General features: G+C 42.5%; 2 protein-coding genes across 6 annotated transcripts in view; both read right to left on the bottom strand.

The window, feature by feature from the left end:
* Nucleotides 1–2,185, bottom strand: part of LOC103697059 (chlorophyll(ide) b reductase NOL, chloroplastic) — a 43,241-nt gene extending 41,056 nt beyond the window's left edge. The window contains exon 1 of one of the 4 annotated variants that reach the window (XR_005506583.1): nt 738–2,185. Coding sequence is in view for 3 of the 4 variants with exons in the window: in XM_039114620.1 (XP_038970548.1) it covers nt 738–1,005 (268 nt within the window). In the remaining variant the exon portion in view is untranslated. The remainder of the gene's footprint in view (nt 1–737) is intronic. The other 3 variants (XM_039114620.1, XM_039114619.1, XM_039114618.1) reach the window with 3 other exon arrangements.
* An 8,893-nt stretch (nt 2,186–11,078) lies between these two features.
* LOC120104089 (E3 ubiquitin-protein ligase HOS1-like) overlaps nt 11,079–26,478 on the bottom strand; it is a 42,960-nt gene continuing 27,560 nt past the window's right edge. For both annotated transcript variants that reach the window (XM_039114617.1, XM_039114616.1), the window contains 3 exons: nt 25,316–25,447; nt 12,395–13,131; nt 11,079–11,728 (listed from right to left, as the gene is read on the bottom strand). In XM_039114617.1, the coding sequence (XP_038970545.1) occupies nt 11,563–11,728; nt 12,395–13,131; nt 25,316–25,447 (1,035 nt within the window). In that variant the 3' untranslated portion in view covers nt 11,079–11,562. The remainder of the gene's footprint in view (nt 11,729–12,394; nt 13,132–25,315; nt 25,448–26,478) is intronic.

The following is a 26,478-nucleotide window of genomic DNA, read 5'->3' as shown; positions in this document are numbered from 1 at the left end:
ACCGACAGTTCCGATGCGAATATGATTGAAACTAGAATATAGTAACAAAAGAATATTATAAGCTATATATTAACCAGTGACAGTACCTGCAGTAAATACAATTCCAAAATTATTACATGAAACAGGCATCATGCTTAAAACGTGATGACAGGATTAACGAGGGCTGTGGCAAGTACGATGCTGTTGCCCTGTGAAAACCCCACGAATAAAAGTGGTCGGTTGGTTGAAAAAAGGAGACAAATGCAAGGATGAGCCGATATCACAAGAAGTGACCGGCTAAAAATGGCAAATTTAAAGCCTGGAGTGCCCAAATAAGTAAACGAATAACGGTTGGAATAAGCAGAAAACTCAGCTCCATCAGCGAATCATTGTGGGAATAGAACAGAATTCGGAATTGGAAGAGCATTAACGAACGGTACCAAATCTCAGCATAAACTGCTGCTTAATGTTTTATATATGACGCCCAGCCAAGAGAGAGTGACAGCCCGGTGAGTCACTTTTAGGAATAGAAATCGGAATTGGAAAGGGCACTTTCAAGAAAGGACAGGACTTGGGCACAGATTTAGAAGCCCCTAACGTAATCACCAAAAATGGCAGCTTTTATAAGTAATCATTAAAAAAAAAAAATATTCACATAAGACAACTTGGATTGGTATTTCTCGTTGAGGAGAGGTGAAAAAGAGAAAGAAGGAAGAAAAAGAAGAAGAATGAACGAATATAAAGATAAACAGGAATACCGAGGAGAAGGCGCAGGACATGGACGTCTGGCGGGAGGGGGACGGTGCCCGGGCCTTTGAAGGCGGTCCGGCAGGCGACGAACAGCCTCTGGATGGCGGTGGAGGTAGCCTGCACCCGCCGCCCTGTCCTCTTCCTCATCATCTGCTCCTCCTCCTCCTCCTCGTAATCCTCTCCATTCCTCCTCCTCCTCCTCCTCCTGCTCCCGTTCACTGCCTGTCCTCCTCCTCCTCCTCCTCCTCCTCCTCCTATCTTCTCCTCGACCTTCATCCCCGGAACGAACAAAATCCGATCCAATCCAATTCGGGAAATCTGAGATCTTATTTCAGCAGCAGATCATGATGCGACTCGAATTGGAATACAAAAATCTCGTAGGACGAAAGAAGTGGTGTGATCCAGAAGCGATTGATTGTGGAACAAGCTTGGGATCTGATCTGGGCGTGTGATTTCCAATCCCTGGGTGAATAGGAGAAGGACAAGGGGAAGTGTGGGCCAGTTGTTGGAAGGAGGAAGACGATGAGGTGAGGGGAGATGAGATGAGATGAGATATAAACAAAGGGAGGAAGAAGGAGAAGGGGGAGAGAAGCAAAACCGGGGGCCATCGTGCATGGATTTGGAAAAATCTCCCTCCCTGTCTCTCTCTCTCTCCCTCCAAGGCAAGGCAAGGCAAGGCAGGTGAAGGAAAACCGGAGTCCACCCCACGAACCCGCCCACTGTAGTGGGCGCCTCCTCACCCCTGGGAAGCCAAAAGGCGGACGGTCCTTTCGGCACCCGCGCCCACAAGACCGACACCGAAACCGGGCGGTTTATTTTATCTATTAGCTCTCGCCCCCTTTTCTATTCTTCTCTATATGCTATTGTTATTCTTAAATTAAAATGGAAACCCATTAAAAAGGAGGAAACTGGCCTCTTCCTCCTCTCCAGACTGCCCACAGTACGCAGTTTCGCGATGCCTTCCATCGCAAGGCCACGAACGGGATAAAAAAACCACTGGGGCGATCACCCCCTCTCGTGGCAAGCCGTGTGCCCCAAGTCACATGTCCCGCGACGATAAGAAATAAAAATATCTAACCGACTTACTAATTGCATTAAGCAAAGAGAGAGAAATAGAAGTTAAAATCAAAAATTAAAAGCAAGATGAAGGGGGCTTGGACCTCCCCCCGCCATCACCCCCACTCTCTCCTTCATCTGCCTCACCATCAAAATTCTCTCTCCCTCCTCCTCCTCCTCTTCCAACATCGTCAAAACGTGTCCACATTCATCTGAAATCTGGTACCCTTTTCTTTTGATCCACCATCTCCTTGTACAGTGTATTGTACTGCTCTTCACGCGAGATGGAGGATTATCATTTTTGTGATGGTTCTCCGGTGAATGAGGGCTCTCTCCCGTCCACTAAAACTACGTAATCGCCGCTCAATCATTAGCCACCGAGTCAGCTTCTTATGGATGAAGGTTCTCCCTCCCCAGATAAGAACAGCTTAGCCTCCGTTTGGAAGTTTTGGGGAGAAAAAAAAGAAAGAAAAGGAAAATTTTAATGAGGAGGGAAAAGAAAAGAATGGAATAGAATAGACTTTCCTTTTCTCTTGTTTGGAAGTTTTAGGAAGGAGGAGAAAGTACTTTCTTTCCTCTTGTTTGAGAGTTTGGAGAAGAAAAAAAAAAGAAAAGTAAGCATATATTTTTAATACTTTTACCAAAATACCGTTATTATAAAAAAAGCATGCTTATGATTAGAGGGTTAAATATGTATTATCAAAAATTTATTAAGTTTCAATTCCTTTCTTTCCAAATTCTCCCACTTATGGGAGGAAAAAAAAGAAGAAAATTGGAGACCAAAATTTTTCCTCATATTTCCTCCTTTTCTTTCCCTTTCCCTCCACTAAAAAACTCCCAAACATCAAAATTTTTAACTTTCCCTTCCCTTCCATTCCTTTCTTCTCAATTCCAAGTTTTCAAACGGAGCCTTAGTCTAGGGATCTTCATGAGAATAACTGTAAAGGAAAATAAAAGATTTGCAATTAGACTATAAGGAAATAGCAAAATTATCTGTTGCCCCTGGGAATCGGCTTGGCCAAAACACCAAATTAGCTGGACTATGGAAGTGCTCGAATGGTTAGCTATCCAGATCGTAAAGATCGGCCGAAGATCACGGACCACCTTCGAGACGACGGTTCGGTGGCTACTGCGCTCGAGCACTGATGATTTCGATGTCGGTCGCACCCAAAGTGGTATTGTACGGTGGAGACCTTGCTCAGACCTTCCTCTAATGCTAGATCCGATCTGAAATAGCAAAGACATGGAAATCCTCTTGAAAGTATCCGGCGGAAGATCCTTTGATATCCAAGTTAGACAAACTCTTAGAGAATAATAGAAGTGTTATGAGAGCGGCAAATTGGCAGTGCAATGGAATAAAAGAGCTGGAAATTGGACCCGGGGCGGCCGTCGGCTGGAGAAGAGGAGCTCCGCTGCCTGGGTGGCGGCGCGTCGGCGGGCGGCGTCCTCCTGGAGACCTGCAAGAAGCCGGTGGCCGGGCTCTCCGGTGCCGGCCCTCCGATGGTTAAGTCAGTTAGGGGTTAGTATGAGGAAAGAAAGAGTGAGACGGAAAGAACCCCCCCTTTAAGTGAAGGAATTCCCCTTTTATAGGGAGGATCGGGCTACCTATGATGTGACAGAGCAAATTGGTTGTCGTACAGTTGGTCATTAATGCTTGATCATGTAAGTCAATGCTATCATAGTAGGAGATTAGGCCGGAGCCCATCGTCGCAGAGTCGCCATCATTTGTAGGCATGCGGATTTGCCGTGAGAGACTCGATGTCCGTAGGCGACGGAAACCATACGCTTTAATTATTGAGTAAGCCCAGGGGCCTGCAAGGGCCATGCGTTTTGACTGTTGAGTGAACCGGGTGTCTGCACGACCCTTACACATTAATTGTCTGCACGACCGTGCTGCGGGTGGATGTAATCTCAGTGTGCAACTCAGGCGTCCTCAGGTTGGTAAGACTAAGTATCGCCAAGCCGGAGGTCTGCTCAGTTGGCCCCTGCCCGGTTGGCCCCTGCTCGGAGGGGTCTGCCCGGTCGGCCCCTGCTCGGAGGGGTCTGCTTACCAAAGCGTGGCGACACTTTTCCCCCCAACAGTTCCATCTCAGAAATGACTTCAAATCTTTCAGACTTTGGATAAATAATCATGCTCATTATGTAATGTAGAGACCTCATTTCCACATTGAGTTGGCTTCCTTTGATCTTGCATTTTTGTTCACTATCTCTGTCTCTAGTATGCATTGCATGGCACTTATCTGGTTTTCAATAATGTCCGCCGGATTAGCTTGGTTGCGCATTTGAAGGATTTACCCAAGAATATGATCATTTAATTCAATGCTGATATTTCTAATGGCAAAGGAGGCACTTCCCAAATAAAACTTAAGATTTTCATAGAACTCTCGAACAAGATCTGGGTGGATGGGTCCCTTGAGTCTGCAGAAAAACTCCCATCTTAACTTCTAATAAGCTCTCTGATTTTGAAGCTTTCTTTCTTCAGAAACTAAAAGTCAATGTTCTTTCTTTGGAGTGGAAAAGGGCACAGTACTTGGTATCCTTGTAGAAGAGGCTGAAACAGGAAGAATGGAAGAGTGATCCTCTAACTGCTGCTTGATCTGAGATTTTTCCTTGACATTCTTTTCTTGTTCTATTTCTTATCTCTTTCTTCTTTGAGGAAGCATCATTCTTAGGGCCATAAAGAGATGTGGGGTGAGATGCTAAGGTGAGGGTAAGAGAGTAGAGAGATCCGAGAGAGGATGTAACAGATTTTCTGGGGTCAACTCATGATCATCAAGGGTCCACACTTCTTCTTCAGGAGTCAACTTGATAATGGGCTTATTTTTGTTGCACTTTGCCTTTCTCCTGAGGTCATTGTGGGGTCGACTAGTCTATTTTTGGGGTCGACTCAAATTTACTTAAGGTCAACTCATGATCCACAAGGGTTGACTCATGAAAGGGGTGATATTCATTGGTTTCTATTTTACTTCTATGGTCATCCTGGTGTCGACTCGACTTCTCTAAGAATCGACTCATAATTTTCAGGAGTCAACTCGAGAATGTGCTTGTTCTTCTTGTGCTCTGACCTTCTCTTGTGGCCTTTGTGGGGTTAACTCTTCTATCTTTGGGGTTGACTTGAGATTGTCATGTGTCGACTCCAATCTATTAGTGTCGACTCGTAAAAGAAATAGTTATCATTACTATTTGTATTCCATCTGCAGTCATTCTGGGATCGACTCAACTGCTTTAGGGGACACCTCTTCTTCTTCAAGGGTCAACTCAAGAAAATACTTTTTGATGTGCTCTATCGTTCACCTTTGGTAATTGTGGGGTTGACTCGTCTATTTTTGGGGTTGACTCAAGTTTGCTTGTGGTAAACTCATGATCCACTAAGGTCGACTTGTGAAAGGGATAATTTTTATTGCTATCCATATTCTGTCTCCAACCATTCTAGGATCGACTCGATTTTTTTAAAGGTCGACTCTTTCTCTTTAGAGGTCGAATTGAGAAAGGGCTTGTTTTTGCTACGCTCTGCCTTACGCTTGGGGTCACTGTTGGTCAACTCGTCTATCTATAGGGTGGAATCAAGTTTGCTTGGGTTTGACTCGAGATCTACTAAGGTCAACTCATGTAAGAGCTAGTGTTTACTAGTTTTTGTTTTCTGTTTACAACCATTCTGGGGTCAACTCAAATTCTTCTAGGATCAATTCGTAATCTTCAGGAGTCGACTAAAGAAAGGGCTTTTTTTTGTTGCACTTTGACTTTTTCTTATGGCCACTATGCGGTAGACTCGAGTTTTCCTGGGGTCGACTCGTGAATCACAAGTGTCGACTCATGAAAGGGTTGGTATTCACTAGTTTCTAATTTTTATCTATGGCTATCCTAGGGCCGACTCGACTTCATGGGTCAATTTGAGATCTTCGGGGGTCGACTCTTCTTCTTTCGGAGTCAACTTGAGAAAGGGCTTATTTTTGCTGTGCCTTGCCATTCCCTCGTGGGCATTGTGGGGTCGTCTAGCCAATCATTGGGGTCCAGTGAGATTGCTTTGGGTCAACTTGCGATCCACTAGGGTCAACTTGTGAAAGTGCTAGTATTCACTAGTTTTTGTTTTCTATTTATGGCCATCCGGGTGTTGACTCGACTTCTTTAAGGGTTGACTTGTGATCTTCAGGAGTTGACTCAAGAAAGTGTTTGTTCTTGATGTACTTTGTCTTTCTCCTATTGCCACTGTGGGGTCAACTCATCTATATTTGGGGTCGACTCGAGATTGCTACGTGTCAACTCATAACCCATTAGCAATGACTCATGAAAGGGCTAGTTTTCACTGCTATCTATTTTCTTTTTGCGTCCATTCTAGGATCTACTCAACATCTTCATGGGTCGACACTTCTGCTAGGGTCGACTCAAGAAAGTGCTTATTTTTGCTGCATTTTACCTTTCACATGTGGTCAATATGGGGTCGGCTCGTCTATCTTTGGGGTTGACACATGATCCACTAGGGTCGACTAGTGAAGGGGGTAGTTTTTATTGTTATCTTTATTCTATCTATGGCCATGTCGGGGTCGACTCATGATCTTCAGGAGTCAACTCGAGAAAGTCTTTATTCTTATTGTGCTCTGTCTTTCACCTGTGGTCACTATGCGGCTGACTCTTCTATTTTTCGATCAATTCAAGTTTTCTTAGTGTCGACACGTGTTCCATTAGTGTCGACCTGTGAAAGGGCTGGTATTCATTGCTCTCTATTTTCTACCTGCAGCCATTCTAGGATCGACCCAACTTCTTCAAGGGTCAACTCATGATCTTCAGGGGTCGAATCTTCTTTCTCAGGGGTCGACTCAAAAAAGTACTTATTTTTGTTGCACTCTACCTTTCACTTATGGTCAATGTGGTGTCGACTTATCTCTCTTTGGGGTCGACTCGCAATGCACTAGGGTCGACTCGTGAAAGGCCTAGTTTTTATTGCTTTCTATTTTCAATCTACGACCATTCTAGGTCGACTAGACTTCTTCTATACTCATCCTCGATCAAGTATACTCTTCGTATCAATGCTTACAAAGGATCATATTCTACTCCTACAGGAAATGTCCAATTATCTCTTGAGTACGCCGGTGGTATTCTTACCAACCTCAAGCACTTCATAGAATTCTAATGCTATAAATTCAGAAGTCATTCTAGCTTATTCTCTCAACTTGTCCCATTATGATCTCATGAGTTTATCTTTCTCTCAGCTAGTCTTCATGGACATTATGATATTATGGCCTCATATCAAAATACTCCGCTAATCTTGAATATTTGGATTCATTTGACTATAACTTTATCTCGACTTTCTGGCCTTATTCAGGTGACCTCAGAAATTTACATGTCTGGTCTAATATAGTTTACATCGGCATCCTTAGGATGACCTCAGGCAAACAATTTAAAAAATGAGTGAAAGAAAAAAGCACGCTCAAAAAATAATTCTATTTCATGACAATGTTTGATTACATGGAAGGTTAAAGACCAAACTAGACTACTACATTATAAGGGAAAGATGTCTGAAGCAGCCTAGCTCTAGCACTACAGGGCCAATTACTCCAGCAAGGTCACCTGGCTTAGGAGACCACTCTTCATCTCATCCCGAGGGTCCAAAGTGGCACCAAGAAGCATAATAAAAGGGTCTGCAAAAGACTATTGCTTGGGGCTCAACAACTCCTCGATATCATCTTATTGTCCCACTTCTCGGCCTCGTCGTTGTTCGCAGCTAGGTCAAGGCCACTAAAGTTGGCCTAGGGGAAGAGCCTTGATACCTGACTCCTGCCCTCATCCAAGCCGTCCATAAAGGACTCGACCACGCTAAGGGTGAGCCGGACGTGGTAGCTCCCCGATGCTATGACTTTTTCCACCACCCGGGAAGCTCTCTTCTCAGCCTGGGTGATCCGAAAACAAGCAACCTTCATCTCTTCCTCTGTAGTAGCCACCTAGTGCAATACCACCTTGATCCAATCCTTCTCAACCGTCAGCATGCTCTTGAGGAATCCAACTTTGGCCTCTGTCTCGGCAACCTTCTCCCTAGCCTCCCCACAAAGCCAGTCGAAGCATCTCTATGTAGTTTTGGAGACTTGTTACCTAGGGAAAGTCCATCCTAAAAGGGGGAAAAAGAAGAATCAGTGAGAAGGTCGGCTTCCTAAACGAAAAGAAAGGAGAGGAATAGTGGAACTTTTTATGGGCAGACTTCAAATACCTTCATTTAGAACAACAAATATACCAACCAGACCAGTAATGCTTGGGAATTCCTAGAAACTAAGCAACTAAGTATAGCTCTATTTCTAGCTTTTTTGATAGCAATATATTTCGTAATTAGGTAGCCAGGTCAAGTGAACAATCGCATTTGTAAAGGTGGGCGAAGACACCTAGATGGGCGTTTACCGAAGGAAGATTGTTGATCCCTTCGTCGACTCTCCTATTGCATATTTGTCTGCATATTTATCAACTGTTGTGACCAATACGCACCAGCAACTCCGTTGCAAACGTACTCCCGTGGGGACCCAAGCATTCTTATGTTCCTGCAATATAACAGTTTGCCCAATCATTTGCCTCTCCCAGTCAGCATGCACCTATTCTGGCTTCTCTGATGGGGACCTCTCCATCTTCATTTCTAAAGCCGAGAATGAATCAATATCAGCAGCTGTTAAGTATAAACCCTCGCTATCTACTAAGAGCTAGCCACCACCTAGGGTTGAACCAAAATGATTTAGCGAATAGGTTTTATAGAGATTTCTCCCATGGTGACAGAAAGTCAGAAAGAGAAGCCAGAACCTCTCCAAACATGGTAGATTCGCAAGGGCCTCCACCCTCTTTTAAAGAATTCTAGATGGCCTAGATCAATCCGGTCGAGCATTTCCCCATCGAGATCAGTGGACACATATTGCACCCACATTACTCTCAGACAATCAACAATGCCTCAGGAGGCCAAGGGTCAAGACTCGAGTCCTTCCGGGGACAATACTCATGAGTTAATGCCCTTTTTAAAGCAATAAAAAGTCCAACAAAATGATTACTTTCTTCATCCGAACTAAAGAGGCGCTTCATGCTTAGAAGTGTGGGCCCAAGTTATGGAAATAAGTGATTGAGGTGATGTGGCATAATAAAATTCGTCCAGGTCATCATTTACACGGAGACTCGGGCATCCTTAAAAACTCTCCAAGGTATCTTGGTCAGCACCCCCGAGCCACAGAAAAAGTTAGGATAAGCAGAATAAAAGCAATTGATTTGCGGAGCCAAGGTACCTTAGCTCAAGCGGATGACCACTGACCAGTCAGCTCGATGATCGGCTCGAGTCGGATAGGACTTTCTCACAGAAGTGGTGGCCCAACCCTTCTGCTCAAATATGAGTAGGGCTCCAACAATTCCACCACATGCTTGATAGTTACGGTACTTTTCTGGATGGTTACACCATGTCAGCAATTTGTTGCAGCACAATCCAAAATTTGTTGGGATACAATTCGCTGAAGATGTGGGATCCCAACTATAAAAGAGCCTGAAAGGCCCTCTGCAAAGGTTAGAGAGAGAGAGAGAACACTTCATTACTCTTCAGTACTGGCATTACTATTCCTTTTTCTTTGCTTCCCACTAAAAAATTCCTCTCGGAAGGGCATGAGAGGGTCTGGCCAAAGCCAATCTGGCGAGACTCTGACCCATGCTTCTTGTCTTGCAATCCACTGAGGTAGTCTACATCAGCGTGCCGAGAGCGGCAGCAATAGCTTTAAAAATTTAATATATTTATTTGGCAAGACCTAAATAACTGTCATTAAATTCTGTACAGAAACAGTTTTTTTCTAGTAAGTTGATTGTTAATATATTTAATAAGAAGAGTTAAAGATATCAATGAAATTAAATGGACCATTGTAGACATTTCATCGGGCACAAGAAGCAACTTTATTTGCCCTTAGGAGTACCATAGATGAAGTTGGGATGGGAGTCACAATTTGTTGTGGGGAAATAGGAATATCCAAGCCTTGAATGAGGAGTTTGGCCAAGTATTTGCTGATCATATTATTGAAATTCCATCTGCTAGGCTACCGCTACCTGATAAGTGGATCTGAAGCCAAACATTCGGGGCTTGGTGCAGAGAGTTGTGCTTATATATTTTTGATGCAGCCTCGGGTCGGTCATCAGGAAGGTGTTTCTTGGTCTCGGGTTTGGAAATCAGAGCCCTCCTGGAGGACAATTCTTTGTTTGGAAATTGGTGTCGCGCCATTTTCCTACGAAGCAATGTAATTAGAGCCCATTTTCCAACCTCCAATCTGAACCGACTGACCATCCTTTCTTTTTTTGTTTTTTTTTTTTTTCTTCAGATTCAGCCATGTAGCGTGGGAAAAACTCAATGGCACTCGGCAGTTTACACTTCCTTCGCCTCGAGCCGACTCTAGGTGAGTGGGGTTAAAAGTATCGCCCACAAATGATTTGATTGCCGCATCGATGCTTGCATAATAGGACTACATCTCTATATACTGTCGTACGGAAAGCTAGGCCTCGCATACTTTTGACTGTACAAATACAACAAAGTATTTAGCCGAATACTGATAGCTCATGTAGTCCAAATGATGATAAAACAGGGGATTGGCATTGTAGTTAGTGAAGCTGATGGATTTCTTAATATATGCAGGTGCCCGAGTTTTGTCTGTTTTCTGTCCGCTGATGGTTGAGGCTTGGCCGCTTGGGTGCTGCATGAAGCGCTGACAGAAGCACAAACGCCAGGGTTTCAATGCCTAATTGCTCAAAGTGATTCACTCAACCTTTTGAAGGTTCTGTGCGGGGCTCAGCAAATCCATCTGATTTTTCCGGTAAACACGCTAAGCAGATCTATTGAAGAATCAGACCTTGACAATTTTTTTGGCGCTATGCAGAAAAGTTGGTTGTCGCAACAATAATAAGCCAAGATAGTATTTGCAGTGAATTCTTATTAAGTAGTCATGCATTATGATAGAAACTCCCAATTCTCTGGCAAACATGGCTCCTTTTTTTAATTTTTTCACTGAAGTAGCATTCAAATAATGTCCTTCAAATCTATCAATTACACCATGTTTTTTCACGGAAGTAGCATTCAACCATATGATCTTCTGGTTGTAATGGCAGAACACCTGTCTTAAGTGATGTATAGCCGTTTTCCTATCAAAGAAAAAAAAGGTAAAGGAAAAATAAAAAACAAAAGAAAAGAAACATAGCTTTCTGCGAAAAATGCAATTTACAAGGACATCTGCATCCCATCATTCTTCAGTTTTAACACTGGTCAGCTCTGTTTATCTTGATGGTTACCCTCCTGAACACTTCAGTAATGAAACCAAGAAAATATGTTCATTTGTAAGTCAATTATGTTACACTAAATTCCAAAAAGGAAAATTCCTCACGATCCAGAATCATACATACTCTTTAAGAATGACATGATCTCTTTTATGCAAGTAGAGATTCAAGCAATTCAGTAAAACAGGATATAAATTCTAGATGCATCAAAACCACCCACCAGATCATATTCAACCTTGCCATGCAAATAGAACTTCCCCATGAAATGCTACAATTTCTTTTCTTTTTTCTATCCAAAGGAAACATACCTCAGTTCTGGACATACTGATTACTCTAGTCACTGCAAGACATTCCATCTTTTACTCTTCACCATGTGAATCAAACTCATATGAGCTGTCTCCACCAACCACCTTCAAACTCTAACCTGGTTATAACACGAACCACAGATCCAATGGCGATAAAATTACAATCTATGGTAATTTCAAAAATCATGAGGAAGAATTTCAGATGAAATGTTCTTCATCTTTTTGAATATCTGGTTCGTCTGCTGCTACCATGCAAAGCTCCACCACCCATGAACCTGTTGAGCCCACGGTCCTCTTCATCCTCGCTGGACCCATCAGATCTCCATCTCGACCCCCCTCTCATGCTTCTCTGTTCAACAAGGGTATCTTTTTTCTCAAACCTACAAACCAAAAACACATCAGTTAAAGACCTAAAATGAAAATGTGGGTGCATGTCACCAGTTTTTTCCATTAACATACATACATACTTGTGTGTACATATACATTGGCCATCCAAATCGAGAATCCACAGTATTGATTTAATTTAAGCCTAAAAGAAATACCTAGAAACTTAAAGATACATGTTTTGCATATTTCTAACCTTAAATGGATACAAAAATGAATGATACCAATGGAACTAGTGGCTAATACCTGGTACTACACATAAATTAGAAATTCATATCATAGGTCATGATTCACACATCTTAAAAGATGGGTGGATTTGAATTCAAGATATTGATGATTAGACTATAGTAAAACATAGTATCATGCTACTAAGACTGTTCTTTTTTTTTGTCCACTTGATACTTAGATTAAAAACCACCAAAACACAAACTATTTCTAGGCTTTTTATGGTAATCACATTCAACGGTTCAAATCCTCAATTTGGATGGCCTATCATTGATCTGGAATCATCAAACATTATAACAAATGTTTAACATTTATTATGTAATCCAATACATACATACATTCATAACATACTTAAATATGTACATAGAAATAATTTTGGACAGTTAAATAAGTGTCATTTATCTCGACAATAAAAATTTGATTAGACAGTTAACTACCTCCATGAGCTTATATTAGCCTCATCTGAGATCTTGGTCCAAGATCTATCCAGCAGATCCTGTTTGCCTGAACTTGTCATATTCTGATCATGAATTAATTCTTTTGAACTATCATTGCTGTAAGATGTGTTTACTAGATAGTTGCGATCAACGGAGGGCATAAGTGTATGGGAATTTTCTGTATAGACAATGACATCAGATGGTCCCATCCTCACAGAATCTTTTTCATCTTGAAATTGACGGTCATCCTGAGGCTCTCTAGACACATTTGCACTCAGCTCTTTATTCTGAGAACCAAAGTGAAACTTTATAGGAACTGAGTGGTCAGCAGATTGATATCCTGGTCTATTATCAGTTTGCTTTCTCCTGTCTGCAAAATTATTATTATTTGACAGTGAATTCTCCCCATCCTGGGATTTTGATGAAGACACAAAATCAGCAGCTACAGAATTCATCCTGGAAGTAGGACTTCCCAGAGATGCAAGGAGCTTGTGTTGGAGAATAGACGGAGCCTTGCTGGCAGATTCCAGACGGGCATTACTGATGGTGCTATTTGTAGTTGCATATGCATCAATTTTGTTTGAAGGGAGAGAATGTAAATTTGTTTGAAGAATAGGGGCAAAATTTGTAGAAGAGGGAGTCATTTGAACATCCTGGGAAGAAAAATGATCACTGGCCATGTTTGTGGTCATAACTTTTTGTCGTTGCACCTCAGGCAGCAAATCGAGACATTTAACCTGTTGAGAGGACATGTCATAAATTGTAAGGGATGGAAGAATTTGAAGACACGCTTATAGAATAAAAAATACACAAGTGTCATCATAAGTTCGCAAAAAGTAGTGTCAGAAATTCTTAAAAATTATTACAAGGAACTAAACCATCAAAGAACATTTTTCTATATTACCTCCTTTTTCTGTCCTCGTACTAAACTCAGAATTCAGATAGCATGCTCCTGTTAGAGTAGTTGAATCATGTGCTATATTTTAGCTTTGCCTCGATTATTCTAAGCTAATAATTGGAATTGATGTCAACTTCAGGACAGGCGGTTTTATTGGCAGGTGTTCTTTAGGGGGACAGACAAGACTGTTGGGACATGAAGTAGAGAAGCTCCATTCCTTGGTCACTTGAATCAAGAGGGGCTGTGGAGGTTGACTCGGTCATAGAAGCCAAAAAGTAGAACAAAATAATGAGGGTACGGAAGCACGTATGAGGTACATGTTAAAGCAAGATAGCCAAGATTTATATGACTGCAAAACCTTATGTGGAAGAATTTGTGGTCCAGAAGATACAAATTTCCATATTTGAAGTTAACTTTGATGGTAAGAAGACAGCTCATGGGGGCCTTATGGAGGAGAGATTGCATTAGAAGCAAGAATTAATTTCATAGTTTGATTTCCTAGGTTTTCTAATAACCATCAAAGTGCTGATAAAAAAAAAATTTACTTTTTTATCCTGTATTTAAAGCCCATGCATCAAACTTAACTTAAGGTATAGAAACCAAAATTAAAATAGTATACCAATACTTGGGAAAAATCAGAAAACATATGCATAGATACAAGTTCAGCAAAATACATGCATATATAGTTAAAGATGTCATTCAAGTTATAGACTTTAGAAACATCTCATCATTTTTTGTGAAATTATAAACGTTAAATTGAAATAGAGATTTTGGCAAAGCAAGAGAAGAATAGATTATTTCAACAGTCCTAACTGGTTCAGAGTAGACACTAGCAAGTGAAGAATAGATCTGCAAAGATTTTTGTTCTTTTTGAGAGAGAGAGAGAGAGAGAGGAGGGAGACCCACCTACATTATAAATATGAAAGACCCAATACTTCGGGATGCACCATGCAAGACTCAAATCTAGAACCTCTCATTGCTAAGTATATGACAACTGGGATAAGCCGTAGTTCTTGCAGCTAAGAGTAATTAGAGGTATATGATATATAGAGATTCAGGATAGCATTACAGAGCATGCCAACTTGCTTTCAGACTACAGACAGGAATTATTGAGTATAAAGAAAGCTACGTAGTGGGGCCTAGGAATGAAAGGTGAGATTATGGCTTGATTTATATTGAGACGAGTTGTTGTTAGCATCTTGCTTTCTTTGTAATCAGGATTGATCACTGTTTGGCAAATCATAAGGTCCGAAGTCTATGTACATTGTTTATGGACATGCTCAAATTTGATAGTAGTTTACAAATGGAAGATCTTAACAAGATATGCCAAATGGATGTTCCAAGAAACACTTCAACGTTATGTTTTTTGTAGGTCAATCAAACATGGATGTCGGCAGTGTTTATATTCCAAATGTTCTCTTAAGGAAGCATTGAGAAGTGGTGATTTTGGTTTTGAGAGAATTTCCTTACAAAAGAGAAATAAAGAGAGAGGTCGTCTTTGCAGGAGAAGTGGTGGAACCAATTAAATAGTGAAAAAAGGATTTCCTGATATCTATCTTTGAACATGGAATGTGAAAGACTAATTTATCATCACTTAGTAAAGACTGAAAGATGTTTCTTCAACATCAAGAGGTTCAGATGATAATTTTGATGATGTCTTTTCTATCTATTTTTATCCTTGTTAGAATTTTTATTTCATATATATCCTTGTAAATATGGTTCATTGCATAATTACCCTCTGTTGGCTGATTTTCCATCCCGTCCGGGCAAGTACCGAGGAACTTAGGGTTCCAAAAAACTCGGTTTGTCAACACAAAAAGGCGTCGAGTCTCAACAGCAACAAGGTTGGTGTGCACAAGCATGCCACCGGCGTCTAATTAGCTAGAAAGATAATGATGGGGATCGAAGAGAGGATAGAGAGAAGTGCGGACACCAGTGCCAGATCAGCCATGACTCGAGTCTATGGTCGCCACAGGGTGCAGCTAGGTCAGTCGGCTTGATTTTATTTTGGATTGATTTTATGTTATGGGCTTGTTTGCATATTGTCATTTTAGGACTTTTATGGGATTGTTTCCTTTGTAGGGTCTTTTGTTTTATTTTGTGACCCTATATATATGGGTCCATGCACTTGTTTAGGGTTAATGAACGAATGATTGAATGAAATAACCTCCTTTCTTTCTGAAGCCCTGGTGTGAAGCCATGGCTAGAGACAGGTGAAAAGCCTGGTTCTTCTTCCTCCCCCTCCTCTTCTCTTCTTCTTCTTCCCCCTCCTCTTCTTCCTTCTTCCCTCTCCTTCCTGTAGTTATCCTGCATCAACTTTGGTATCAGAGCCAACAGCTTTGGCTCCATCGCCAAAGCTCCGAGATCCTCGTTCACAGCCGTGCAAGGAGCCACCCCAATAACAAAGCATCCATCTGAAACCGTCGCAGAAGAAAAGAAACCTTCCTCCTTGTTCCCGTGGAAAAGCCCCTGAGACCACAGTTTTCTGGGCTTCTATGGGCATTGTTCTTCACGTGGGGGCCTAGGTTAAAAAAAAAAAAAAAAAGTTTGGCCACCTCGTCCAAAACCCCTCCCTTCTGACTGGGGAGTTCCCGACTTCCCTGTCTCAGCCGAGAACTCAAACCCCACAGCGCCAAGGAAGAAAAGCCAGAGATCGGACGCGAGAAGATGAGCACGCTCGATCCTAAGTGACCCGACGCCGCCCCGTGCTGCTGCCGCCCGTACCCAGAACTGAAGAAGAGGCCCCGCGCGTCGTCACCGTAGGGCACCTGCTACCGAGCCGCCGCCGCCCGCGGCTACTCGCCCGGCCGTCACTGCGTTCCGCGGAAGCAGGTAACCCTCGCTGCCCCAAGCCTCCACAATGAAGCTGGATCAGTAGAGGATTCCCGGAGTGGATTCCCCGCTAACCCGAATCTATTCGAACTGAAAAAAAGGAGAAAAAAAAAAGAAAAAGAGAAAAAAAGGAAAACATACGTGATCCACACGTGACGGATCCATCACAGGTTATCGAAGCGGGTCATGCCCGATAATCCGGATCCTATCGGGTCAGAGTTAAAAAAAAAAAACACCTCTATTCATCTTTCCCAATCGCACATTGCGTCGCCGCCCTCGTAGCGTCGCTCCACCCGTGTCGCCACCGCCATTTCCGCCTCCGCCACTCTGCCCTCACCGTCGCCGCTTCACGCCCTTGCCCATGCCCACCGCTCGAACCCCATCACCATCTTTCCCCCTCCACCGCTTCGCCGCCGCTCCTCTTCGTCGCCGCCCCAGCATCTTCATCCACCACCCGAACGACCACCGGTCATCTTCTTCCTCTCCGAAGCCCCACTGCCTCACCTTACCCCCTCCTTTTGACACCGGGAGGTCGGCAAACCCCCACAGCGCCGCATGTCCTCCTTCATCCCACGGCCGCCCCAACCACCCTTTTCCCTCTCGCAGCCAATCTCCCACGATCGCCACCCTTTCCTTCCCCTTCCGCCGCCCCCCCCCCCCCCCCCCCCCAAAAAAAAAAAACCCACTTCTCCCCACCCATTCCATCTTTTCCCTCAAACCCTCTCATCCACGAACGGGCCCGATAGGCCCACCCACGCCATCTCACTTGTGGGCCCAACAAGCCTGCGCCATCTGCTCAAGACCCGTCCCGCCATCAGGCCCAAACCAACTCCTTCAGGCCGCAGGCCCATCATATCTGACCTCTTCTAGCCTGCAAGACCCATTTCCACCTCTGCCCCGCAAGCCCGCCAACCAGAATTGATCAGGCCCACGAGCTGCTGAATTTAGACCCCCAGAATTGCTACGATCAGACCCAATTGGAGCCCTTTGACGAGTCTACTTGCTGCACCGCATTGCTAATTGTCGCCTTAGCCCAAGTCAGGTTTCTTCCTTTACTGAAAATTCTATTTGTTTATCTAAATTTAACATTAATTAACTCTTAAGTGCTCTATTGATATTGCTTTCTGAAAAAATTCAACACACCCACTCCAGACAGCACCAAAACGCTAGTAGTAGCCTATCTTTGCTATTAATTGTAGGATACCCAATCTTCAAAAGTTCGTCGAGGCTCTATGCAGCCCTGCAACACACTGAATAACTAGTACTATTTGACTGCAACTACTTATCTAGATTTATTACGTAATCCTAAGCTAATTTTAATTGCTAGGAATTAGCTTCCATTTATATTGAGCATATACGTTGCATTTTAGACATCATTTTCATGCATTATGTAATGTCCGGGCCCACAACCTACTAGGCCCAATAAGAAATGGGCCCAGCCCAAATTTCACTGTAGCCAGTATAATTATAATAATTATCAGGAAAAAAAAAACGAAGGGATAAGACCGACAGGTAAGGGTGACCCTCACCCCTGCTGGCAGCCGATGCCGGCGCACCGGAGACAGGGGGGCGGCGGCGGCCAGTCCCGGAGAGGGGAGGAATGGAGCGGATGGGACCTCTCAGAGGGGGGTCTCATCCTCTAAACAATTATTAAGCCTCTGCCGGCAACCCCAAGTCACAGACCCCCAAGAACACTGAACGAGAGAGAGAGAGCCGAAGCCCTGGAGCCGAAGGCGAAGGAGCCCTGAAGCTCCAAGAGGAAGGAGGGACTACCAGGGGGAAGAACTGCCCAACGGTAACTAGCAAAAGAGGTGTTGGAGAGGAGGCACCGCAGGTCATCCCCGGAAATGGTAAGCTCCTGTTTCCAAAATAAAATAGAGGAGGGACTCCGTACACGGTTCTCGACTGCAGCCTCTGCCGGCTCTCGGCCGGGGGGGGTTGCAGTCGGCCGGAGCCCCATTCCCTTCTTCTTCTTCAGTGGGATAGGGAGTCTCGGTGAAGAAAAGAAGGGAGGAAAGAAAAGAAGAAGAAAGATGAGAGAGGGAAGAGGGGACTCCCGTGTGCGGCCGCGAGCGTCGTCGGCGCCGTTGGTCCCCGCCGCAGGCTGTTCCTCCCTCGAGATCTCTCTTCTCCACGGGAAGGAGAGAGGGTCGGCGACCACGGGCCGCGGCTGCTGCAGGTGCTACGGGAGCCACCGGTCGACCTCAATCCGGCCCTCCCAAACTCCCCTTCTTCCTTCACAGGAGAAGGATAGAGAGAGGAAGAGAGAGGGTTTGGGAGCGAGAGAGAGAATATGGGGTTGGTGAAGGGAGGTTGAAGAAAAGAAGAAGAATGAAAGAAAGAAAGGAAGAGGGAAAAGAAGAGAGGAAGAGGGGACTCATCCTCCTCGTCGTGTGCGGCGGCCGCCGGCTTCGGCCGCGAGCACCGTCGTCACAGGCTCGGCCGAGGACGCCGCGGGGCCTAGCCGTGGACGCCGCCGGTTGTGGCCCGGCCTTCTTCCGCTCGCCGTCCTCCCTTTTCGCTCGTCGTGCTCCCATCGTCGGAGAAGAGAGGAAGGGGGAGATCGGGATGAAAGAGAAGGGAGGAGAGGAAGCTTCGGGAAGGAGAAGAAAAGAAGAAGGAGAAGAGAAGAAAAAGGGAAAGAAAAAGAAAAAGAAAGAAAGAAAAAAAATATATATATAAAAAGGGGGGTTTAGCCAAATCTGACTAACCTAAGCCCAATTAGACTGGGCAAGTCTAAATCCGAGCTCAATCAGATTGTGCTAAGTCTGGACGAGCCCAAACTGCAAATTGGGTCAAATCCGAACCAAATTAGGCCCAAATTGATTTGGGTCCGAACCCAGTTGAGTGGAGTTAATCCCAGCAGGCCCAATTAATACTAAATTAGGCCCAGTAAATTGACAGAGGACCCAATTGGCTAGAAAAGGTTGGACCCAATTATAAACGAGGCCCAATCTGGTGTTAAATCGAACTCCAAAGGCTTTAAATTGGACTTGGCTAGATCCTTGGATGGGATCCAAGCAAGTAAGTTCATAGTATGATGAACTAAGAGATTTTATAATAAATAAATGGGGAATAATGTAAACCCTATGATGTTGTTTTAGGTGATTAAGGATTTGTCACCTGGACTTGAGCAATTTGGAAAGCGAATTGAGGTAAGTAATCTGCCTTAATCTTATCGTAGATCCTGTATTACGTTTTATAAGATGAACCAGAGTTTTTCATACAATTTGAATTGTATACATGATTTGTGAAGAGGGTAAGTAACTTGTTTTAATCTTGTTGTGAATCGTGTATGTACTGTAGGCTAAGAACGATATGTGTATCTGACATGCTCTAGTTACACAAGATATGATGATATATGCTTTATATTCCGTTATGCCTACAAAATACTGGGATTGCATTACATGCTAAAATATGAGTTATGAAATATGAACATGGGTGGTACATGTCAGTCACATAATTAATGGTTGTGCACATATTATGTTTTCATAGCTCTTGTGATACATGCAAAATGAATGGAGTTCCATGTTATGATTTTTCTTAGCATGAGTGTAAAGAATGATAATGATTTGCTCTAGCTGCATATTGCTTGTAAGGGGGTACCTAAGAACTACTAATGTTACGGGCCGAATGCAACTGAGCCGGCCTTGCCAGTGGCCGATAATGACTGAGCCAGCCCCGCCAGTGGCCGACTAATAACTGAGCAGGCCCCGCCAGTGACCAATAATGAATTCGCCGTAGCATCTATGAGGTACTACCTATACGAAACATTATTTATGAACTCTTAAGAGCTACTGACCCAATATAACTGAGCCGGCCTTGCCAGTGGCCGAGAATGACTGAGCCAGCCCCGCCAGTGGCCGCCTAATAACTGAGCCGGTCTCGCCAGTGGCCAAGAATGACTTCACAGTAGCATTTAAGAGCACGACCACGGCATGCCGGGGGCACGGTTTCATATGCATACTTTATGAAAATGATATTTGAAGCATGATCATGAGGCTCGTTTCAGAGCCTGGGTATATGAGGCGGGTGCTTCCAAATCCTGCAGATGTGTTTTTGGGGAGAAGCAAAATCGGTGAGGGGTGAAGGACGCTTGCGTGAAGCCCCGGAACCGGCCAACATCTGGCAGGAGAGCCCCGTGTTTCCCCCTCATGTGGGCCCGATAGTCACGTGCCCTGCGCAGGCGGGCCGTGACATCTATGAACGTGCATGGCCAAAGCATACATTGTTTTACAACAGGTTTTTTGAATATATCCTTATGCAATGTTGTATTTTGCTATAACAGCTATCTCCTTTAAATTGCATACATATTATGCCATGATGATGATTAGATAAATATGCATGTCAGCTTCTCAAACCCTGCATAAATATGGTTACCGTTATGTTCGATCCGGTAAGATTATGTATGATTACTTACTGAGCCGTGTAGCTCATATCCGTTCATTTACTTTTTCTTTCAGATCCTCACCACTGATAGCTGCCAGAGACACGCTAATTTGGTATCAGGGCTTCTTTCTTTTGGGGTAAAGCAAGTATACTATTATGTACATAAACTACATAGAAGCTCTGTATTTGGGTACTGACCAGCAGGTTGTACTAAGAATGCTTTCACATGAAAAGATTCGGTTGGTTTGACTACCCTGTTACCCAGGTATGAGGCTGCGTGCTATTATGGGCGGTAGTCGGCAATAGCACGGCCGTGTCACGGATCCGGGTTCGGGGCGTGACACATTAAGTCTGCCTAGGAATCACCACTATCTTAGCATTGTAGGGCCAAGCATAATTTAGCACCCTTGGTATATGCACCTTCGTAGTGGTCGTGTTGTCTCCCAGTTCGAGTCCCAACTGGCCATGGATGCCTGCATCGAAGCCTTAATGAAGGCAATCGAAAATCTAACCACAGTGTCCACCCAGGCCTATGCCCGACTAGACTCAACTGAGGCTGCTCTTCAGAGGATCATAGGATCCAAAGAAGGTAGTGCCTCCCATTTGGAAGGCTCAGAGGTCGAGGATGAAACCCTAGACCATCTAGGGCCGGTCCGCCAGGGTCAGTTCAACACTAGCCCTTTTGCAGGCCGTCCTCAAACCTACCCTCGTCATAGAGGACAGGGCCCTTTCCCTAATGTCAATAGGGTTTATCGATATAATGTAGAACCCAGAGAGCCATGTGATCATGATGAGAATGTGCTGAAGAGCCGGCAAGCCAGATAACAAACCAAAAAGCTTTGTATTGAAGGGACATTAGGGTTGAAGCACCAACCTTTGATGGTCGCCTTGACCCAAAAAATTTTTCAGACTGGCTACACGAAATGGACCACTTCTTTAAGTGGTACAATTTGTCTGACGAAAAGAAGGTCCAATTTGCCAGATGAAGCTCATTGATCGAGCTAAGCTTTTTTGATAAAACACTAAACAGCTTCTGGCTAGAAGACGTCAGCCTGCCATAACTGATTGGACAAAAATAAAAAAAAAACTTAAAGAAAAATACTTGCCTCTTAGCTACCAAGATGATCTCCTTAACCGATGGAACACTAAGTCCATATTTATAAAGTGCCCTGACACACGGAGCACTTCTACGAGCCCTAATTCCTTAGGGTCCAAACCTTCTATAGGGCTTTCTACCCTAGACCCCCTCCTACTGCCCATGTCTCAAGCCGAGACACTAAAGGCAAAAAAATTCTTGGTGGGCCTCTCAAACTACATTTCAAGATTCGATACTACAAATGCTAAGGTTTTGGTCACGTTGCCTCCCAATGCGCTAACAAATCTCTCGTTATTGCTCAGCAAAAGCTGGAAGGTGACAAAGATGATTTGGAGGAGCAAGTCTATGAACCGAACCTCGATGACCTTCGGGATATTGAGAAAGTGTATTGACAAACCTGAAACCCTAGGGTGCACCCGCACTACACCTAGTTCACTTGCAAAGTCAGATAGAGTCTAACCAGTCCACCATGAGCGTAGTTAGATGTGCCCTCGCACAACCCATCAAAACTGATATTAGAATTTCTGAGTCTGCATATGCATTTGCACAACACATTCATAAGTTGCATCAGAAAATCCATAAGGGCATTCATGCACATACTGCTTAATATAAGATGCAAGCTAATTTCCATGCTAAAAAATTTTAAACTTAAGGTTACGTAATGATCCATATAAAGAAATTGCAGTCTCTTAGTATTGAACCATTAAGAGTGTTGCACAAGGATGGCACTGACGCCTATGCCATTAATCTCCCATTTGATTTTGGTCATAGCCTTATTTTTAATATTAAAGATTTGGTTGCAATCCCTGATGACTCTTTTGCTGAAACCTCTCCTGAGCCAATTGCTCATCCTATTACTGATTTCATGCCATCTTCATCTCTGTTTCTCCTCCATCGAGCACAAAAAGAGTATATTGATTCTATTTTAGCCGAGCAAATAGTTTTTGCCAGTAATAGAGGCATCCAATATTTCTGGTTTGTTGGCGAGGACGACCAAAGTCCGGCGATACTTGGATCCCGCGCGAGGAGCTACCGCAGATTGACCCAAACTTGTTGGAGTACTACCAGAGCTACACCAAGCCGCTTTCGTCGAGGTCAATTTCTTCCCACTCGGGGAGAGTTGGTGCGGATGCCAGTGCCAGGTACGGTCGCCATAGAGTTCAACCAGTTCAGCAGATTCAGCCAGTTCAGCGAATCCGGCCAGTTCAGTTGGTTTGATTTTATTTTGGATTGATTTTATATTATGAGCTTGTTTGCATATTGTCATCTTAGGGCTTTTATGGGATTGTTTTCTTGTAGGGGTCTTTTGTTAATTTTGTGACCCTATATATATGGGTCCATGCATTTGTTTAACGTTAATGAATGAATGATTGAATGAAATAGCCTCCTTTCTTTCTGAAGCTCTGGTGTGAAGCCATGGCTAGAGCCAGGTGAGAAGCCTGGTTCTTCCTCCCCCTCCTCTTCTTCCTTCTTCCCTCTCCTTCCTGCAGTTATCCTGCATCAAAGAGTAGCGTAGATCCAGGTACGTTGACCTTCAAGGACTTTTGCCACCATATCACCATCGTTCGAAGGTTGATAAGAGATGTAGCGCTAGGCTACGATAAAAATCTAAGTTATACCTCCTCTATGGTAGAACTACTAGTAAAGTAAAACTAAAATAAGACAGAAAGAAGCATTTGATTGGTTGTTGAGAGGTTTATATGTAAAGTACTATTCCATTGTTTATACTTTATACTATATTAAAATAATTGCCCACTCTGATGGTTGCTATCCACGCCTGGTCCCCTCTCCTAGTGGTTCTAATAATTGACACCGGTTGCTTTCCTACTGCTGCACGACTATCAAGCTGGCTACTTTGTGCCAATTGTTAAACCAATCTTCATACTCTATCAGCCTTGGCCTACAAAATTACCTTTGGCCTACCTCGTCACGATATTGGCTCTCTCTCCCTAACTATCCTATAGCATGGTCCTGTTTCTGAAGATATCATTGAGACTGGTATTATATCTTTGACTAATTGTGCTAGTAGATAATTGTTTTAAGTATAAAATAACTTTACTGCCCTTTTGTACTGATATTCTTGAATAATTTGTGCAAAAATATAGCTTCACACAATGCAGACTGAATGTTCAACTTCTTAGGTGTATTAATGCAAAAAGGTAATAGTGTCATTTCACACTTAAAACATCACTTATTAACACCATTAGTCAAAAATGTAATTGGAGGGGTACTGTTGTAAATACTGGATGACTTCAGGATATATATGCAAAGAGAAATTTGTGGAGGGTAAATTTGCAATAATTGCATGGGAATGTATGCAGAATTTCATTATTTGTACATCTCTTGTTTGATTTGATATCTCTTAAATTCTTAAAAAGAGATTATGAGCTTTCATGTTCTCTCTTTTCCCTTTCTAGAAGATTTGATATGTATATATTAAAAAATGCTTTAAACCTCCAACTAGGCAAAATAAATGATGATTGGACATGTCCACACAGGATACCACTAATGAACTAGACTCATGGAAATCCATAACGTGGTAAAAGAGCAAGAAATTATAAAACAAAAAAATAATGATAAGAAATATATGTACAAAGTTCTTATTAGCTAACAAGAATCAAACACACCATCTTATTTGTTTATATTTGATTATATAATTGCTATAAAGAAATAGTTAATTCTTTATTAACAATAAAATTAAATATGGTAGTCATTATTTTTTCTTTTACCAAATCTAACTCATTATCATGTCTCAAATTCCAACTTTCCTGCTGCACTCAAGCAACAAAACATATAAAGGTCTGACATGGTCATCAGCTGCAGATGATTCTCCAAAAGTTAGAATGATAGAAGATTTCACTTACTAGGTAAGATGCCAAATTTTCTGAATTCTAAACAAGATAAATTCATGAAGAATGTAGTGTACTATTGAACTAAGCAAAGTAAGAATTGGGGCTTAAGTCAGGCATATTTTTCAAATTGAGAAAAATATTTTATGCTTCGAGAAGACAAAAATTATTCCATACAAAAGCCCTACTCTAGAAGAGTGGTGCGTTTTGGCTAAGAGAAAGGCCAGAGTGCAAAAATGTGGATGCAGCATTGCAAGCCCAATAGCCAAGTTGCAGCTTTCCAATAAAGAAGAGAGCACCCTATAATCAAAAGGTTGTAAAAGTTATTGAAAATTTTGTTATTGCCATTGATGTGGATTTCAGTCAAAATTGGTCCTCAAAGTATTTTTGATATTCTAAGTCAAAGTCGGTTCCCAATGATCACAGGAGTTCAGCTAGACCTAAAGACTGGACTTTGAACTTCCTAAAAGACTTGGACTAATGACTTTAGGTAAAATTTAAGTTTGTTTAGAAATTTGTTTACTTCATAAAATAAAGATGGTTGGATCTTACTGGCTATTGTTTTGGGAATGGTTAGATTTTGCTGTAGGAGTTATTCATTTCTTTGGTGAGTAAGATCTCTTCGTTTTGCTACTCGACATATTTCACGACTCTATATTATTAGGGACATGTACTATTATTTGTGGACGTCTCTGCTTTATTTAGTATCGGACCACTTTTGATATTTGGGTTGAGAATTATCTTCTTCTATAAGATTAAAGATAGAATGGTAAAAAGATTTTGAAAACACGTGATTCTTGTTGCCAACCCTGGTTGCGAGGGCTCCATCATATTACAGTTAAGGCAAGATAACTTACAACTAATTCTGCCCTCCACTGACTTATTGATATTATCCTGGATGCCACATCTTCAACAACAGTCCCCAGAACATTCTGCTCCAGGCTTTGAAGACAGCGATCAACTCGATATGCTTCCGTGTATCGATAACGCTAACAAAGAAATGGAACACGTTACAAGATCATGAATTATTCAAATGGAATTAAGAAAAAGCCAGTTATGATAGCATTCAAATTTCCCTTCTCTTAATAAATCAACTCTTTGAAATGTACTAAAGAATATTAATGGATCAACTAAAAGTTTTGGATAGCATGATTAGAAAAGCCTTAGGCATAATTAAGACATCCAATAGAAAGAATTTCTTAAGAGTAATACATTCTTAAAGTACAAGCTTGCTGAGACTATAATGCCTGTCAAAACTCAAGACAAATAGATGCCAATGCCATTGCATGAGCCAACTTAGCACTACTTAATGTGTTACATACTTAAAGAAACCTGAACTGCAAGGATATCTTTGCAACTGTTATACATGCTACATGGGTTTTTGAGTCAAAGAGGTCATTTTGTTATCTTATTATGTTGACGAAGCCAAGATATAGGAATGTTTATCTGAGCAGATCAAGATTTATCCAGGGCTCTTTAGTTCCCTATAACTGCCTCACCTCCAACTCCAATTCCTTGTCCTTGTATTCATTTCACCTCATGAAATGAATTGATGGGGCCTTCCTCTCTCTCAAAAAAAAAAAAAAGCAATTCTAGCAACTCAAGTCATATTTTCTGCTTCTGAAGTTACAACCAACTTGAATGAATACCTACTCACACAAAACGGTCATGGGTCAGGTTGCAAAATATACTTGGAGCCAGCTGTAACTTGTATGATAACATTCTCTCCATGTGGTATTACTAATGTATTCTAGATGATGATCTTTGTGTCTTTTTTGTTATTTACTTTTTTTCTACTTTTGTCTTAAGTTGTAGTAAACTGGCAAATGTTGACCCTTCCTGGTGCTTCTTTTAACTATAGGTTATTATACTACACTGGCGGAGGTCATATAAATAAGTTTGCAAACTATCAGATGCAGAGGAAGATACAATCAACTAACCTCAATATTGAATGGCTTTTGAAGGTATAGTAAACAACAAAAAGATATATATTATTCACAAATATTGATTAGGCAAAATG

The sequence above is a fragment of the Phoenix dactylifera genome, chromosome 16 (genome assembly GCF_009389715.1).
Source record: "Phoenix dactylifera cultivar Barhee BC4 chromosome 16, palm_55x_up_171113_PBpolish2nd_filt_p, whole genome shotgun sequence".
Classification (NCBI taxonomy): Eukaryota; Viridiplantae; Streptophyta; class Magnoliopsida; order Arecales; family Arecaceae; genus Phoenix; species Phoenix dactylifera.
This window is presented reverse-complemented; position numbering and strand designations above follow the sequence as displayed.